The sequence below is a fragment of the Berghia stephanieae genome, chromosome 8, assembly GCF_034508935.2.
Source record: "Berghia stephanieae isolate SIO BIC M18660-M18661 chromosome 8, UCSD_Bste_1.3, whole genome shotgun sequence".
NCBI classification, from domain to species: Eukaryota; Metazoa; Mollusca; class Gastropoda; order Nudibranchia; family Aeolidiidae; genus Berghia; species Berghia stephanieae.
The window spans coordinates 46,813,465-46,828,608 of record NC_088367.1 but is presented as its reverse complement, the minus strand read 5'-3'; the positions used below and the strand labels follow the sequence as shown (position 1 = coordinate 46,828,608).

At 34.0% G+C, this 15,144-nt stretch overlaps 2 protein-coding genes across 6 annotated transcripts in view; one reads left to right on the top strand and one right to left on the bottom strand.

Annotated features, from left to right (window-relative positions):
• Window positions 1-7,086: 7,086 nt before the first annotated feature.
• LOC144978784 (very long chain fatty acid elongase 4-like) lies at window positions 7,087-14,302 on the bottom strand. The gene is given in 8 exon segments (XM_078925271.1): window positions 7,087-7,538; window positions 8,364-8,494; window positions 8,795-8,909; window positions 9,498-9,554; window positions 10,641-10,724; window positions 11,768-11,955; window positions 12,633-12,713; window positions 14,214-14,302. Coding segments are annotated over 7 exon segments (927 nt in total). The 5' UTR covers window positions 12,679-12,713; window positions 14,214-14,302; the 3' UTR covers window positions 7,087-7,232.
• A 7-nt stretch (window positions 14,303-14,309) lies between these two features.
• The window catches only part of LOC144978782 (very long chain fatty acid elongase 4-like), a 45,635-nt gene continuing 44,800 nt past the window's right edge, over window positions 14,310-15,144 (top strand). Inside the window, exon 1 of one of the 5 annotated variants that reach the window (XM_078925268.1) lies at window positions 14,310-14,559. The gene's annotated coding sequence lies outside the window, so the exon portion shown is untranslated. Of the gene's footprint in view, window positions 14,967-15,144 lie in introns of all 5 variants that reach the window. The other 4 variants (XM_078925265.1, XM_078925266.1, XM_078925269.1 and 1 more) reach the window with 4 other exon arrangements.

The window sequence follows — 15,144 nt, the reverse complement described above, 5'->3', positions numbered from 1 at the left end:
CAAAGACTAAAATCACAAAAGACAAGTAAATATCTAACTGAAAAATATAAGATTGATAGAGAAGGAAATGAAGGAAGAAATCAAAGACTAAAATCACAAAAGACAAGTAAATATCTAACTGAAAAATAATAAGATTGATAGAGAAGGAAATGAAGGAAGAAATCAAAGACTAAAATCACAAAAGACAAGTAAATATCTAACTGAAAAATAATAAGATTGATAGAGAAGGAAATGAAGGAAGAAATCAAAGACTAAAATCACAAAAGACAAGTAAATATCTAACTGAAAAATATAAGATTGATAGAGAAGGAAATGAAGGAAGAAATCAAAGACTAAAATCACAAAAGACAAGTAAATATCTAACTGAAAAATAATAAGATTGATAGAGAAGGAAATGAAGGAAGAAATCAAAGACTAAAATCACAAAAGACAAGTAAATATCTAACTGAAAAATAATAAGATTGATAGAGAAGGAAATGAAGGAAGAAATCAAAGACTAAAATCACAAAAGACAAGTAAATATCTAATTGAAAGATATTACTTTTGTCATTTATGTATCAAAATATGCATCAAATAAGGGGGAAGGGGGGGAGATCATATTGTTACATCGTAGACTGGAACACAATGATTGTTTACTTAAAATCTGTTAACCAAAAATGTCATGCTCTGAATTATACAAATAATAAAAGGGGGATTTGATCTATGTTTAAAAATGTAAAACAATAAGAAGGCCATGTAATCAAGTTTACAGGAAAATTTGGTGAATTAAAAATTGAGTTCACATTTAAAAAAAAAAAATACCATACTGCACATTCTTCAACATATAAAAAAATTAAAAATCAAAACAACTGATAAGTACTTAACTTACAATATTACATGAAATCAATATGGACTTAAAATGTCATTGAGAAGATCCGCATTTTAAATATTAAGTTTTATGAATGTGACACATTACAAGAGGGAAAAATATTGATAAAATGTTCTTTTCAGGGCAAATGGTAAAATGTCACACATTCCTTCAAGAAAATATAATTTATTGACCCATTACATAATATATAAACAGAATCCTATTCACTTTCATGAAAGTTAATAGGCTTTTTGAGAATCAAATCCTCTCTACCGCTCAACATCAAAAGCTTCGTTTCAAGTCACGACGGGATGCTGGAAAGGCGCTTCAATTTTCTTTTTCAGGCTTATTCACTTATACATTAATATCACTATTGATAAAATGGTTCTAAACTCAATCTTTACATAAATATCACTATTTATAAACTACTTTTAAATTCAATCTTTACATAAATATCACTATTTATAAACTACTGTTAAATTCAATCTTTACATAAATATCACAATTGATAAAATGGTTCTAAATTCAATCTTTACATCAATACAGTATCACTATTGATAAAATACACTCCAGCACGGTTTCCTCGAATTCCTCATCATCATCATTGCCTTTTTCACCCTGGGTCAGGGTATAGGCCACAGACAAACAGTTTCCATCCTTCTCTATCCTGAGCTAACTTTTTAATCTCATTCCAGGTCTTACCACTTCTCTGTATATCAGCTTCTTTAATTCTTCTCCATGTTCCTCGTGGCCTTCCCCTTGATCTTCTGCCCTGAGGGTTCCAGTCCAATACCGAAGCTGCTTGTTTAGTGAAGACGTCATCGGGTCAGCAGAGTCCTTTCGGAGTTGTCCTCGGGACACACAAAAACGTTTGAAAAAACCGACATTGTTATGACGTTTGATGGGGAGGGAAGGAGGGGGGGGGGGGCAATGTGGCTCAATGGTATGGTCTTTGCATCATACCCGAAAGATTCAAATATCCACTGAGTTATGGGGCTGTCAGGCCAGCAAGCCATCTCTCCCTAGCTCAATTTGCGGCATTGTGCTGCGGATGACACCTGGGTTATTCCAGTCTCCCCCTTCAATAAACTGTAAGACAGTTTTCGGCATGAGGATCAATAAAGGGAACTTTATTGATACATTACAAATGTGTGTGTGTGTGTGTGTATTGGAGTGGGGGGGGTTACTGTATCACAACATTCATTCACCGCTGTAGCCAACCGTTAGCACATCATGGCGCATGGCATTGAAAATGAAACTATCTAACGCCAAAGGGATGAGAATAAGCAGAGAGGTGTCTTTTATGGCTGTGTGTCTGCGTGTGTAGTGTGCTGCATACACAAACACACATGCAAATTAGATCGATACACAAATAAGTAACTGTCAATACCACAGTTAGTCATCAGTGATTAAAATCACCGGGTGCAATAAAATAATTTAAAAACTTTAATTCATATTTTTACCATTGCCAGGGTAAAATTAGAGGAAACCGTGTTCGATTAAAAAATTTGTTCGAGGAAGGAATGGAATGAAAACAAAGATTAATAATGAAACAATTTGGGACATTCGAATGAGTTTGAGGAAATCAGTACTGGAGTGTACTTCTAAATTCAATCTTTCCATCAATATCATTATTGATAAAATACTTCTAAATTCAATCTTTCCATCAATATCATTATTGATAAAATACTTCTAAATTCAATCTTTCCATCAATATCATTATTGATAAAATACTTCTAAATTCAATCTTTCCATCAATATCATTATTGATAAAATACTTCTAAATTCAATCTTTCCATCAATATCATTATTGATAAAATACTTCTAAATTCAATCTTTCCATCAATATCATTATTGATAAAGTACTTCTAAATTCAATCTTTCCATCAATATCATTATTGATAAAATACTTCTAAATTCAATCTTTCCATCAATATCATTATTGATAAAATACTTCTAAATTCAATCTTTCCATCAATATCATTATTGATAAAATACTTCTAAATTCAATCTTTCCATCAATATCATTATTGATAAAGTACTTCTAAATTCAATCTTTCCATCAATATCATTATTGATAAAATACTTCTAAATTCAATCTTTCCATCAATATCATTATTGATAAAATACTTCTAAATTCAATCTTTAGGTTGGGACTAAATTGCCCATGTCATAACATAAATGAGTTTATAGGTATATAAGGCAATGTTTGTTTTTATGTTTTTAAGGGTTTTACGGCGCTTGCAACACATTAAGGTCATATCAGCGCCAGTAAAAAAGAAGAAAATGTGATAGTAATAAGTTCTAGAATTACAATTAAAGTACCCAAGAAAAAGCAAGACAAAGGAGAATTGGATCAAATAGGGAACAGATGTAGATTCCAAGAGCAAACTATTGAAGTACTTAGTTTGAGATCACCTAAAAGTCTTATCCAGTCACAAGCACAGGAATACACTCAAATGTTTACCAATCATATAATATAATATGTAAACTAAACATAATGCAATGCATAACAGAGAGATGATTTACAAGGAAAAAAATATCATCTCCCAAAACTATAACTATACATTCGACTGTTTCCCTCCCAGCCAAGGAGCTCCGGCAAGGATCAGGACAAAACTAAGTAACCTCATTCCAAGACAATGACAGGAAACAATTGGGAAACAGGTATGGGGGGATAGAAGACACAGCATGTACCTCCCTGCCCACTATGGGAGGTCAGGAACCCCACCCAGATATAAGGCAATGGCACACATATAAGTTAATAAATAATAAATCTACTAAACCAACGATTAATAGTGTCAACCTCAATAAAAACTACAACTGTTTCTCTGTAATAATCTTTTACGACATTCCATATATATGCTAACATTGGATTCATGTCACATACATCGCAAAAATAACCAAGTGGCTTAAAACATTTCAAACAATTTCGTAAAATAACAAAATGACAAATTTTAAAAATATCTTGTTGAATTTGACAAATATAAGTATCCAAACAATATCCGTTTTTTCTATATGAAAATTATTACAACTCCCCAAAGAAATATGAATGATTTTACTGTCATTAAAACAACAGCTGGTCATAATGTACCAGCACACAAAACTATGTGTATCATTGAACGTTTATAGTCTGATTGATATAATTTATTCCTCTCTAAAAACTGTTTTCTTACAGTTTTAAGAAGCGAGGGTGAGGAATGTCTAGAAGGAACTAATATTCAACAAGCACAGATCTAATGAGAGTTCAGAGTGAAGAAGGAAAAATCAATACCCACTTTCTTCTTTTGTATCTTCGTTTCTCCCCATCAAATATAATAAGAAACAGTACTTTGCATGCATTCAACATAAATAAATAAAAATAAAAATAAAATTCTCTTTATTCATCCCATAGGGGAAATTTGTCTCTATGGTCTATTCCAAGGGAAGACTGGAATAACCCAGGCGTGAGCTGCAATTGAGCGCCGCAAATTGAACTAGGGCGAGGTGACTTGCTCAAGGCCACACAGCACAGCGACGGGTGGTTGAACTCTGTACCTTTCTGGTACGAAGCAAAGATCGTACCGCTGAGCCACGCTGCCCCTTGAATAGAACTAAAAGTGGCCTTCAGTCCCACCAACCTTGTATGTTTTGTTTGTTTTTGTTTTTCGGGGTTTTACGGCGCTTGCAACACATTTAGGTTATATCAGTGCCAGTAAAAAGGAAGAAAATGGGATAGTAAAAAGTTCTAGAATTACAATTAAAGCAACCAAGAAAAAGTAAGACAAAGGGGAACTGAGAGCAAATAGGGATCAGATGTAGATTCCAAGAGCATACCACCAATGTACTTAGTTTGAAATCACCTACAAGTCTCATCCAGACACAAGCACAAAATCCAACAAAGAGGAACACACTCAAATGCTTACATTATACATTCAAAATAAAAATAATAATACATAACAGAGAGATGATTTACAAGGAAAAAAATATCATCTCCCAAAACAATAACTATGCATTTGACTGTTTCCCTCCCAGCTAGGACTCCGGCCAGCGCCAGGGCAAAACCAAGTAATCTCATTCCGAGACAAAGACAGAAAGCATGTTAGAAAACAGATAGAAGGGGATAGAAGACACAGTATGTACCTCCCTGCCCGCTATGGGAGAACCTTGTATCGGGTCTATCACACATTGCAATTCTATCATATCTGTTTGTTTGGTTGTTTTTAAGGGTTTTACGGCGCTTGCAACACATTAAGGTCATATCAGCGCCAGTAAAAAGGAAGAAAATGGGATAGTAAAAAGTTCGAGAATTACAATTAAAGCACAAAAGAAAAGGTGAGACAAAGGGGAATTGGTTCAAATAGGGAACAGATGTAGATTCTGAGAGCACACCGTCAAAGTACTTAGTTTGAGATCACCTAAAAGTCTCATCCAGACACAAGCACAGGTCCCAACTAAGAGGAATACACTCAAATGTATACAAATCATATATATAATATGTAAACTAAACATAATACAATGCATAACAGAGAGATGATTTACAAGGAAAAAATATCATCTCCCAAAACTATAACTATACATTCGACTGTTTCCCTCCCAGCCAAGGAATTCCAGCCAGGGTCAGGACAAAACTGAGTAATCTCATTCCAAGACAATGACAGGAAACAATTGGAAAACGGTGTGGGGGGATAGAAGACACAGCATGTACCTCCCTGCCCACTATGGGAGGTCAGGATCCCCACCCATTATCATATCTGTAACACCTCTTAATGTCAATATATCATCAATAGAGTATTACAAATCTTGAAGGTAAATAAACCATGTCAAAAAAAAAAAAAGAAAAAAAATAGGAGAAGAATAAGAAAAAGAATAACAACAAGAAAAAGAGAAATACATAAAAAAATAATGCTGAAGAAATAATACTTCACATTTAGAAAGTTGATATCAAATGTTTTCTGGAAAGCAGACCGTTCAACAATTCGTACACAAGACGGCTTATGGACGACTTGTAAAGGGATGCAGTTTTGAAAACAAAATTCCATATATACAAAATCTTACAAGTTCTCACCAAGAGAATGCAACACATTCATCAATCCATGCCAATGTGACACTTTACTTAATGCTGACATTATATTGAGCTTTCAGTGTCAGAGAATTGTATGGGAATATAAGATGATACATCTACCCCTACCCCCCCCCCCCCCCCCCAATTCCCTTTATGATTGTCAAATCACTGACAAAACACAGTGGTTCAAAACATTAAATGGCCAATATCCAGACATCACAGATCTAAGATCAAACTGATCCAGAACTGAATCATGATTTAAAACAACCAAATTACTAAAGAATTAAACTAAAGAACACAAGGCATTTCATATCTTCTCAGAAAAAAAAAGTTATCATTTTCAGTGATTAGCTAAGACTACAATTTGAAAAAAAAAAAAAAAGCAATTTAAAACTTGATAAAAAAGGAAGCCATTTTTTAAACTGTAGGGAATTTGAGCCTGAGAATTCTTTTTACTGATTATGTTCACAATAAAGGCACCGACAGCTAGAGATCAAAGTGGTTTAATTTGTCAATAAAGGCAATCACCACGTTTTTCTTTGTTTTAGAACCTTAAGCACATGTGACACTTTAATCGCACTATAATAAAATGTAGGGGCAGTAAAAGGACTGGAAACTAAAAAGAACTAAATGTGATTGATTATTTCGGAGTTGATGGGTTTTAATTCCCAAATCATTACAAGCATACCTAGTTCTGATTGTTGATTTTAAGAATATAACAGTACTTTTTAAAACATAAGAGCACCCAGAGGAAAATATGATAGGACAGTTCAACGATTATTAAGTTGATCAGATCTTGTAACTCACGGGTCACAAGCATGAAAGAAAAATTTCTATCTGTCACAAGACAGAATCCCTGCTAAAGGGGCACAATTTTAAAAAATCCCTTAATTATCTTTCATTAAAAAATTTAATGGCACTATTACTCGACACCAATAGAGACATGTATGAGTCTGTTTCTCCCTATCATCTCAAATATATGATCAGGGCTTCTGATTCCTGAATTTTGTGTGGTTGAAAACATTTGTCAGATAAGACAAATATAAAGCAATAACAAATACATGATTGAGATAGAAAAGAGAGACAATTTCAAAAATATTTCCCATGAAAAGAAAAATTTGCCTATTTCCCTTTGGCAAAGGATCCCATATTGCTCCAAGCCAAGTACAGAAAGTATACGGGAGAGGGACAAAAGACAATAGAGAAGACAACAAGAGTGGAACTATCTATATCCAGAAACATGTCTTTACCGTGGGTATGGACCCTTTTCTGTACAGAAGGGACTCCTATCAACCCAAATAGTGTCTATCAAAATCTCTTTAAACATTCATGATATTCACATTAATCTAGCCTTTTCACTCTCCTGGTCGGTACTCCATTAGAACCATTCGTATAAGCCGAGTTGCCATTTTTATGCTTGTTATTGTTGTCATCATCACCCTTTAGAAGATTACCATTACTATCGCCGTCTGTCTTCTTCTGCTTCTGAAGCCTGGCCTGCTTAGTGTAAGTGTGGTAGTAGAAGTTGGAGAAAAGTACGATGTGGGAGAAGCAGTAGCTGATGAGGGCATATCCATATTCTACTGGGTAACCACAGTTTAAATAACAAGCATAACAAGTCTTGAAGACAATCATCCAGAACTGGATCTGTATTGAAAAATTAAAGAACAATAAATAAATAAATAAATAAATAAATAAATAAATAAATAAATAAATAAGTAAATAAATAAATAAGTAAATGAATAAATAAATAAATAAGAAAATAAATAAATAAATATAACGGAAAATAAACAATTTCTCCTCCACAACATATTATAGGGTGGGGTTTTCCAATTTGGACACCCAAAATGGCTCTCTTAGCTCAATGACAAGTAATGGCCACACGCCGAGAGTAATTGTAAAAATAACCATTGCAAGTGTTGCATAGACCATTAAGCAAAAATTTTAGGTAAAATACTAGTCCATTTTCAGACTTTATTCGTGGGTTTTGCCTTGATTTATGGGACCTAGTCACTTGCCACATTTGGACGCCGTGTGTTCCGATTCTGACACCCTGTTGCGCCAATTCAGACAAATGCAAGTAACTTTCAGCTAAGATCGATGTCAAACGAGCTTACCTTCACAATTAGGGTGGATTGATTTGTCTGCATGTATGTATGTATGTATGTATGTATGTATGTACGCTCATTTCTTTTGTATACATGTTGAAACAATGTGCTTCGTGTTGTTTGTATTCTGTGTCTGTTTGTAAATGTGTTGATGTTTATACATGAACCAAACTGTTTGAGCATTTTATCAATGATTGCCTTTTATTTGGCATAAAGTTATATTTTTAATGTATTATTCATTATATAAAGCCAGTTTATTTATATTTAACGTAAAATGAGACAGAAAAGGATGAATTGATTACCTAAAATATTAATTAGACATGCCAAGAATCTATTAGTAATTTTGAGTAAAAATGAAACAAACCAGTTGCAAAGTTGGCTAAAAGTATTTCTCTCACCACAGGTAGGGTTGCATGGCAGGTCCCATGGCAGACAGCATGTAATAGGTGTACATCAAGACGTGGATGAATGAGTTAATAGTTGGCGAGAAATAGGCTGAGGAAAATTAAGGGGAAAAAAAAATTCCTTAACTACATTTTGAAATGCATGGTGAAAAGAATGTGTTCAAACAGATTTTGAAATAAAGGACAATCTTATAATGAGAGTTTTTCTATTATTTTTTTTTCTGGCAAACTCAAACATTATTTCTATCTATTCCTTTTCTGTAATCAGTCCAAAAAGGGCCTCTCTCTCTCTCTCTCTCGTGACAGTGCACCTTAAATCTATCAACATCCAAACAAAACAAATAATAACAATAATAATTGCAGCACATGTAAAGAGAATGACAATGATTACCTTCTCCACCAGCCACGAATTTGATACCAACCCACCATAACAGTGGCATAGTGGTGTGGTGATATACGTGCAGGAAAGAGATCTGGTTGTTTTTCTTACGCAGCATGAAGAACACCTGCATCAACAGGACATAAAGCAATGTTTGTAAAAAAAAAAAATTAAATTAAAAAAAAAATTTTAAAAATATATATATAGATATATATTATTCAATAAAAAATTCAAAACGAAAATAAACGAATTATTACTTTTATTTTTATTATATTTACTATATTTAACAACGCATTAAAAAAAAATTCATTCTTGTAATTCACGATTATAAACCTAACTTCCTTATGGATAAATAAAGTCTATTTATCTATTTATTTATTCATTTATGTATTTCGTTATCTGTGTCTTATCTATAACTCTTATTCTGATGTAGAATGCCTGATATGTATTAATTATCTAAAAAAAAAAAGTTTAATTCAAAAATAATCAAATAAACCCCACAAAATTTCTGATAGGAAAACAAAGTAGAATTGGACATGACAGTCTCAAAAAAATAATTGCCAAAGGACTTATCTTTTACTGTGCTTTCATGAAATTTATAAATAGAACATTTATTTAATTAAAAAGAACTTAGAACATTGAAATGGTGACAAGTCTTTGAATTGTTGCTGAAATCCTATCCATGCTAATCAAAATTTTTTTGTTGTCAACTCACAGTGTCCATTAATTCTATAAGCTTGGAGAAGAAGTACCACCAGCATACATTGGCAAGCTGTAAAATAGATACACACAATGAACACAAATTTGACCAAGATGACAATTTTGTTTTAAGATTTATTATGAATGTTTTATGATTTTAATGGTGGAAATCTATGGCTTCCACGCTAAATGGTTTTGACATCAGAGCCCGATATTAGAGAATGATACCTAAAGGGTGTTTGAAAAATCTCACTGATTGATCAAGTTTACATTAAATAACTATCCTTATTGGGTAAAAAATATATAAAGCAAATGCAACTCTTATGTTGTTTTTGTTTTTAATGGTTTTATGGCGCTAGCAAAATATTTAGGTCATTTCAGCGCCAGTAATAAGATTTATAGAATTACAAGTAAAGGTACCCAAGAAAAAGTTAGACAAAGAAGACTGGTTCAAAATGGGAACAAATGTAGATTCCAGTGCGCTTTGGGATTACTTAATAATCTTATCCATACAACCACACAAGATCCCACTGAAAGGAATACACTCAAATGTTTACAGTATATATCCAAAACAGAGAACAAAATTAACAATACATAACAGAGAGAGGATTTACAAGTAAAAAAGAAAATAGTCTCTCAAAACTAATATTTAACATTTGACTGTTTCCTCTCTGCTAAGGACTCCAGCAAGGACAGGGACAAAACCAAGCAATCCCATTCCAAGACAAAGACAGAAAGCAACTAGGGAAACAGATAAAAGGGTATAGAAGACAAAGCAAGTGACCTCCTGCCCACCAAATGCAACTATGAAATTGAATTTAAAAATATTGATGACGTTAATAACTGTCAAACCACCGTGTCAATTTGGTACTATGTCGGAAAGAATATGTTTAAGAAAACTGAAGGTAATGTCAAAAAGATCAGAATTATGAAGCTTTGAGTTTTTTCCCCCCGAAGTTTAGGAAACCAAACTTACTCTCCTTAACAAAGGCATTTAGTTTAATTCATATTTTTTTAGGTATTAAACATCAGGTTAAACTTGACATAATACCAATTTGAGGTGATTGGTCACATATGTTCAGTTGATGTTGATACAGTTGTTAATATTGCTGCCTCACTATGAAATTTACAGTTTCCAGCAATATTTTCTTTTACTTACACGGAGGGAGTAAGGATCGTCGGTATAGTCCATATTTTGACAGGTTAGACTGAAGCCTGGAACTGTCCAGGAAGTTAATACAAGCTGCAAGAGTAATATACAAATATATAAAGATATTTATATTTTTTAAAATCATTAACTACATAAGCAAAGAGTAAAAATTGATTGTTTTGTTCACAAAATACCAGTTAAGTCTTTTTTTTTTTTTTTTTCTTTTTAAATTTATCATATTCTTAATTTTAGGTTCATTTCAAAATATAAAATATATTTCTAAGTAAATTTTTGTTTTTTTTTTGTGGAAATTCTAAAGCATTGTCAATTTTGTTGTTTCTTATCCTTTGAGCGTGTGCTCTTCAGAGTTTTCAAGTGTGTAGTTTAGTCTTTCCTTAACGAGCTAATTATTGATGATCGGCGGATCAAACCTCTGAAGTCGATTTTCACGATCGGTGGATCAAACCTCTGAAGTCGATTTTCACGATCGGTGGATCAAACCTCTGAAGTCGATTTTCACGATCGGCGGATCAAAACTCTGAAGTCGATTTTCACGATCGGCGGATCAAAACTCTGAAGTCGATTTTCACGATCGGTGGATCAAAACTCTGAAGTCGATTTTCACGATCGGCGGATCAAAACTCTGAAGTCTATTTCCGATCGGTGGATCAAAACTTGAAGTCGATTTTCACGATCGGTGGATCAAAACTCTGAAGTCGATTTTCACGATCGGCGGATCAAAACTCTGAAGTCTACATCCGAGCATTGCGCACTATGTTTAATTTAATTTTGGGTGGATAAGACTTCTGATTCTGCCGATCTTGAAAATCGAGACATCAGAGGTTTGATCTGCTGACCATCGTTATGTTGTTTTATTTCTTTTCCCCCCATAAGTTTGAATAGAACTTGTCTTTACTGCTGCCCATAGGTTTGGCCAAAATTCTTTATAATTTTCTGTTTTTACAATAGCAAGTGAAATGTTGATGGTATTACCGTTATGAACATGACATACCGAATATACTGGATCACCTAGACAATGCATATTATTGTTGAATATCAATAATCATGTGAGAAAAGAAAAACAAAATAACTAACAAACAAAATATAACTGTTTCTTCCATCACTCCACTTATTACCTCAACGACCATGTATATTGAGAGGACGACCAAGAAGAAATTGTAGACAATGATAACAGACTTGAGATTGAAAGCTGGTCTGTCTTTCATCCATGTCTGCCCTCTGTAAATAACAAACAAGTACAAGCCAACAACCGCCAGGGTTGGAATTGGCGAGCTCATCAGAAACCAGTTTGTGGTTCTGGGGTCTGAAATGAGGATAAGAAAAACGTTGTCAAAAACCACAGTTTTATCACTTATGATGATGAAGATGATGATGATCCCAAATAATATAGATTAAACCAAAGCCTTGTAAGCTCAGTTACACTGATTGATTAAAAAATAAAAAAGGGAGCTTTTATATACCACAATATCCACTAAATGTGCTCAAAACGCTTTACAAGGGTCCCTGACCAACAGCAACATTTAACATGTAGGACGGGACATGAAGCTTATAGGCAATATTACAATTTTTTTCGGACAGAGACAACGCTGTTAACGGCCAGGTACTCATTTTACACTTGAGTATCGTGAAAGAATGTGAGTAAAGAGCCTTTTTCAAGGACTCAACTATGTGCCGAGCGAGGCTCGAACCCAGGATCTTCCGATCTGATAGCGAGTGTTATACCACACCACATAGTCGCACATTGATTACTGGTTTTCAAGTCTTGTTTGAGAAAGACAAACGTCTTGTTAGCTTTGTGATACTGATTATGCTGTGGCAGTACTGCTGCAATGGTGTTGTCGATGTGATAATGTTGATGATGATGTGTAAGTAAAAATACATGTTGTGGTGGAAGCAATGATGTTGAAGTATAGTTGAGATAATTCTCCAATATTGGAGGTGGCGATAATGTTGTAGTTGTAATGATCATAGTATACACACCTGCTTTGGACATGACATAATTGTATTTTTCAACAAGAGATTCCATCTTAAAGTGTTGATGCTTTGCTGTACTGACTAAATCTGAAATAGAATTAAATCGCGCAGACGTAAGTTGTAAGCCTTGCATAATCACTTTATAAGGAATAGTATGGATTCCTAATAGAAATATAGGATTGGAGATGAAATTGAAAGCGAACATAATATTGATGATGAATGCCGTTCACTGAAAATCTTATTTTGCAGCTGATATTCAACAGTGGTTTAAACTAAAATAACTTTCAAACATATATGACCAATCACTTCAAAACGGTATATGGTTGGGGTGGTTTCAATGGTGAAAATTTAATTTAATGCCAGAAATATGCGACTTGAGTCAATAAACAATTTCTTGTTTCATTTAAGAAAGGATTTGAATTCTTGAAGAGCTAAAGTGTAAAGTCATAATATCTCTGATCATTTTCAATTTACACAAAATTTTCTTCATCATGTTTACCCCAACATAATATAAATAATAAAAAATGAGCTATGTTGTTTCTTTTTTTTTTCATGATATTTTTATTTGGGGGGGGGGGGGGGGGGTATTTACTGTTCCTTATTCATAGTATAAAACAAGTTTTTATATAGCGCAATATCCACTAAACATACTCAAAGCGCTTTACAAAGTAGTAGGGAGACCAGCAAGTGATAAATCGTAGAAGTTGAGGCGTGACAAGATCAAAGATCAATATAACATTTCATTTAAAGTTGTCAGAAGCAGAATGAATAATAATATAATATGCCAGTCTTATAAAGTGTGCAGCTTATGAATGAGTTTTTCTTTTCTCCGCTTATCTATGTTTAAAATGTGATAAAATCAGAAAAAAAAAAAAACTCCACTCCCTCTTCGCTAATGTAATACAATCATCAGAGGTGTATTCAAATATTCATTAGTGATTATTGAGGGGGGGGGGGGGGGTATTGCCAGCAGAGAATAGATAAAGGTCCCAAGAACATGTATAGTTTTATTTTAAAAATAGTCCTTCAGAGTCATTGGGAGCAGTTTATCCCTGTTTCTTTGCGTGAAACGGACAATCGCAATTGCTTGCTACCCTTTGGATATGACGATAGTCTGTCAAATCTAACGGTAACAGCCCCAGCTACCCAATTACTTTGGGTGGATAGGAGGGTGAGAAAAAAATCTCGATTGCACCCGGGATCGATCTCGGTCCCTTTGCGTGTGCACCAAGTGCTCTACCAACTGACCTATCGTGGCCCTCACTCAAATCATTTGTCATATTTTAGTTTTAATTTTAGCACTTAGGTAATCGTTTGTACCTACAACTTGAACCAAACGTAAACATTTTACTTCACATGCTTCAACATGAAGTGAGCAACATGTGCGAGAAATGCTTGGTATTGGCATCGGTAATGGATCCAACACATGAAGTCAATGAAGCGTGGCACGTTCTCTCGTTCGTTGATTGATTCCTACTTTCAAGTTGTAAAAAAAAAGAAATTTCGACCAGAACATTTTTCAAATCTCTCCACGATCTCGTATTTGTGAATGATATAAAGAAAACAAAATAAAATATAGAGACTTACCTTTAGTTTCGGAATTATTTATTTATCTTCAGTTATCTCGACTTTACATATAAAATCCCCTTCACGCCGCATAGGGACGAGGAATAAATTTAGTTTACTCAAATGAGTGTTATGGAGGATTAAGTAGCAAAAATGATTGGTTGATATTAACGAGGGTGAATGAGAAACTTGCAATGATTGGTTAATCACAACCCAGCGGCGTGTCGTCTGCTAGAGTCGACCCAAAGGAACAACGGTACCTAAGCGTGTGTTGATTTGTTTATAGCAACGCCTAACATGTGCTTTCATGTGGTATTGATCTAAGATCATTTGTTGATAGTCCTACATCTGGAAATTCACATTGAAGGTGAGAAAATTATAAGATGTAAATGCTTTTTTTTTTCAAATCCATTTGGGAATCAGGAAGTGATTTTATCTTGTACCTAATGTGTGCCAAGGTTCAAGCTGGTGTGTAAAATTACGTCATAGCGGCATCCCGCCGACAACCGGCACCCGTCTCTCTGATCTGAGTCGTGAGTGTGTTGCATGTTCGTTGTGGTGTGCATTCATTTATTAATCTATGGATGATTGACAAGTTAATATTTGAATGCAAATAGGAAAGCCAACATAAGGTACTTATAGACATTACTCAGATTTCAGTTCCAATTCTCCATGTTTTTCGTTTCGTTCAATTCGATTTTCATTGACTTCATTGAGTTGATGAATTCCATGTAAATTCTCAGAACTTCGAAATTTTCCCTTCCGTGTCGGGAGGTGAGTGCAATTTGCTTCATGGTGGTTTTTTCTGATATAATACATGAATAAATCTTAATAGACGATCTATTTCAAATTTCTCTCCCCTTTATCTCATTGTCCCTATTCTGTTACAAATTAAATCCTAGGTCTAGCTTTTTTCTTCTTTGGATCTCTATCTGAATCTGACTTACACTTA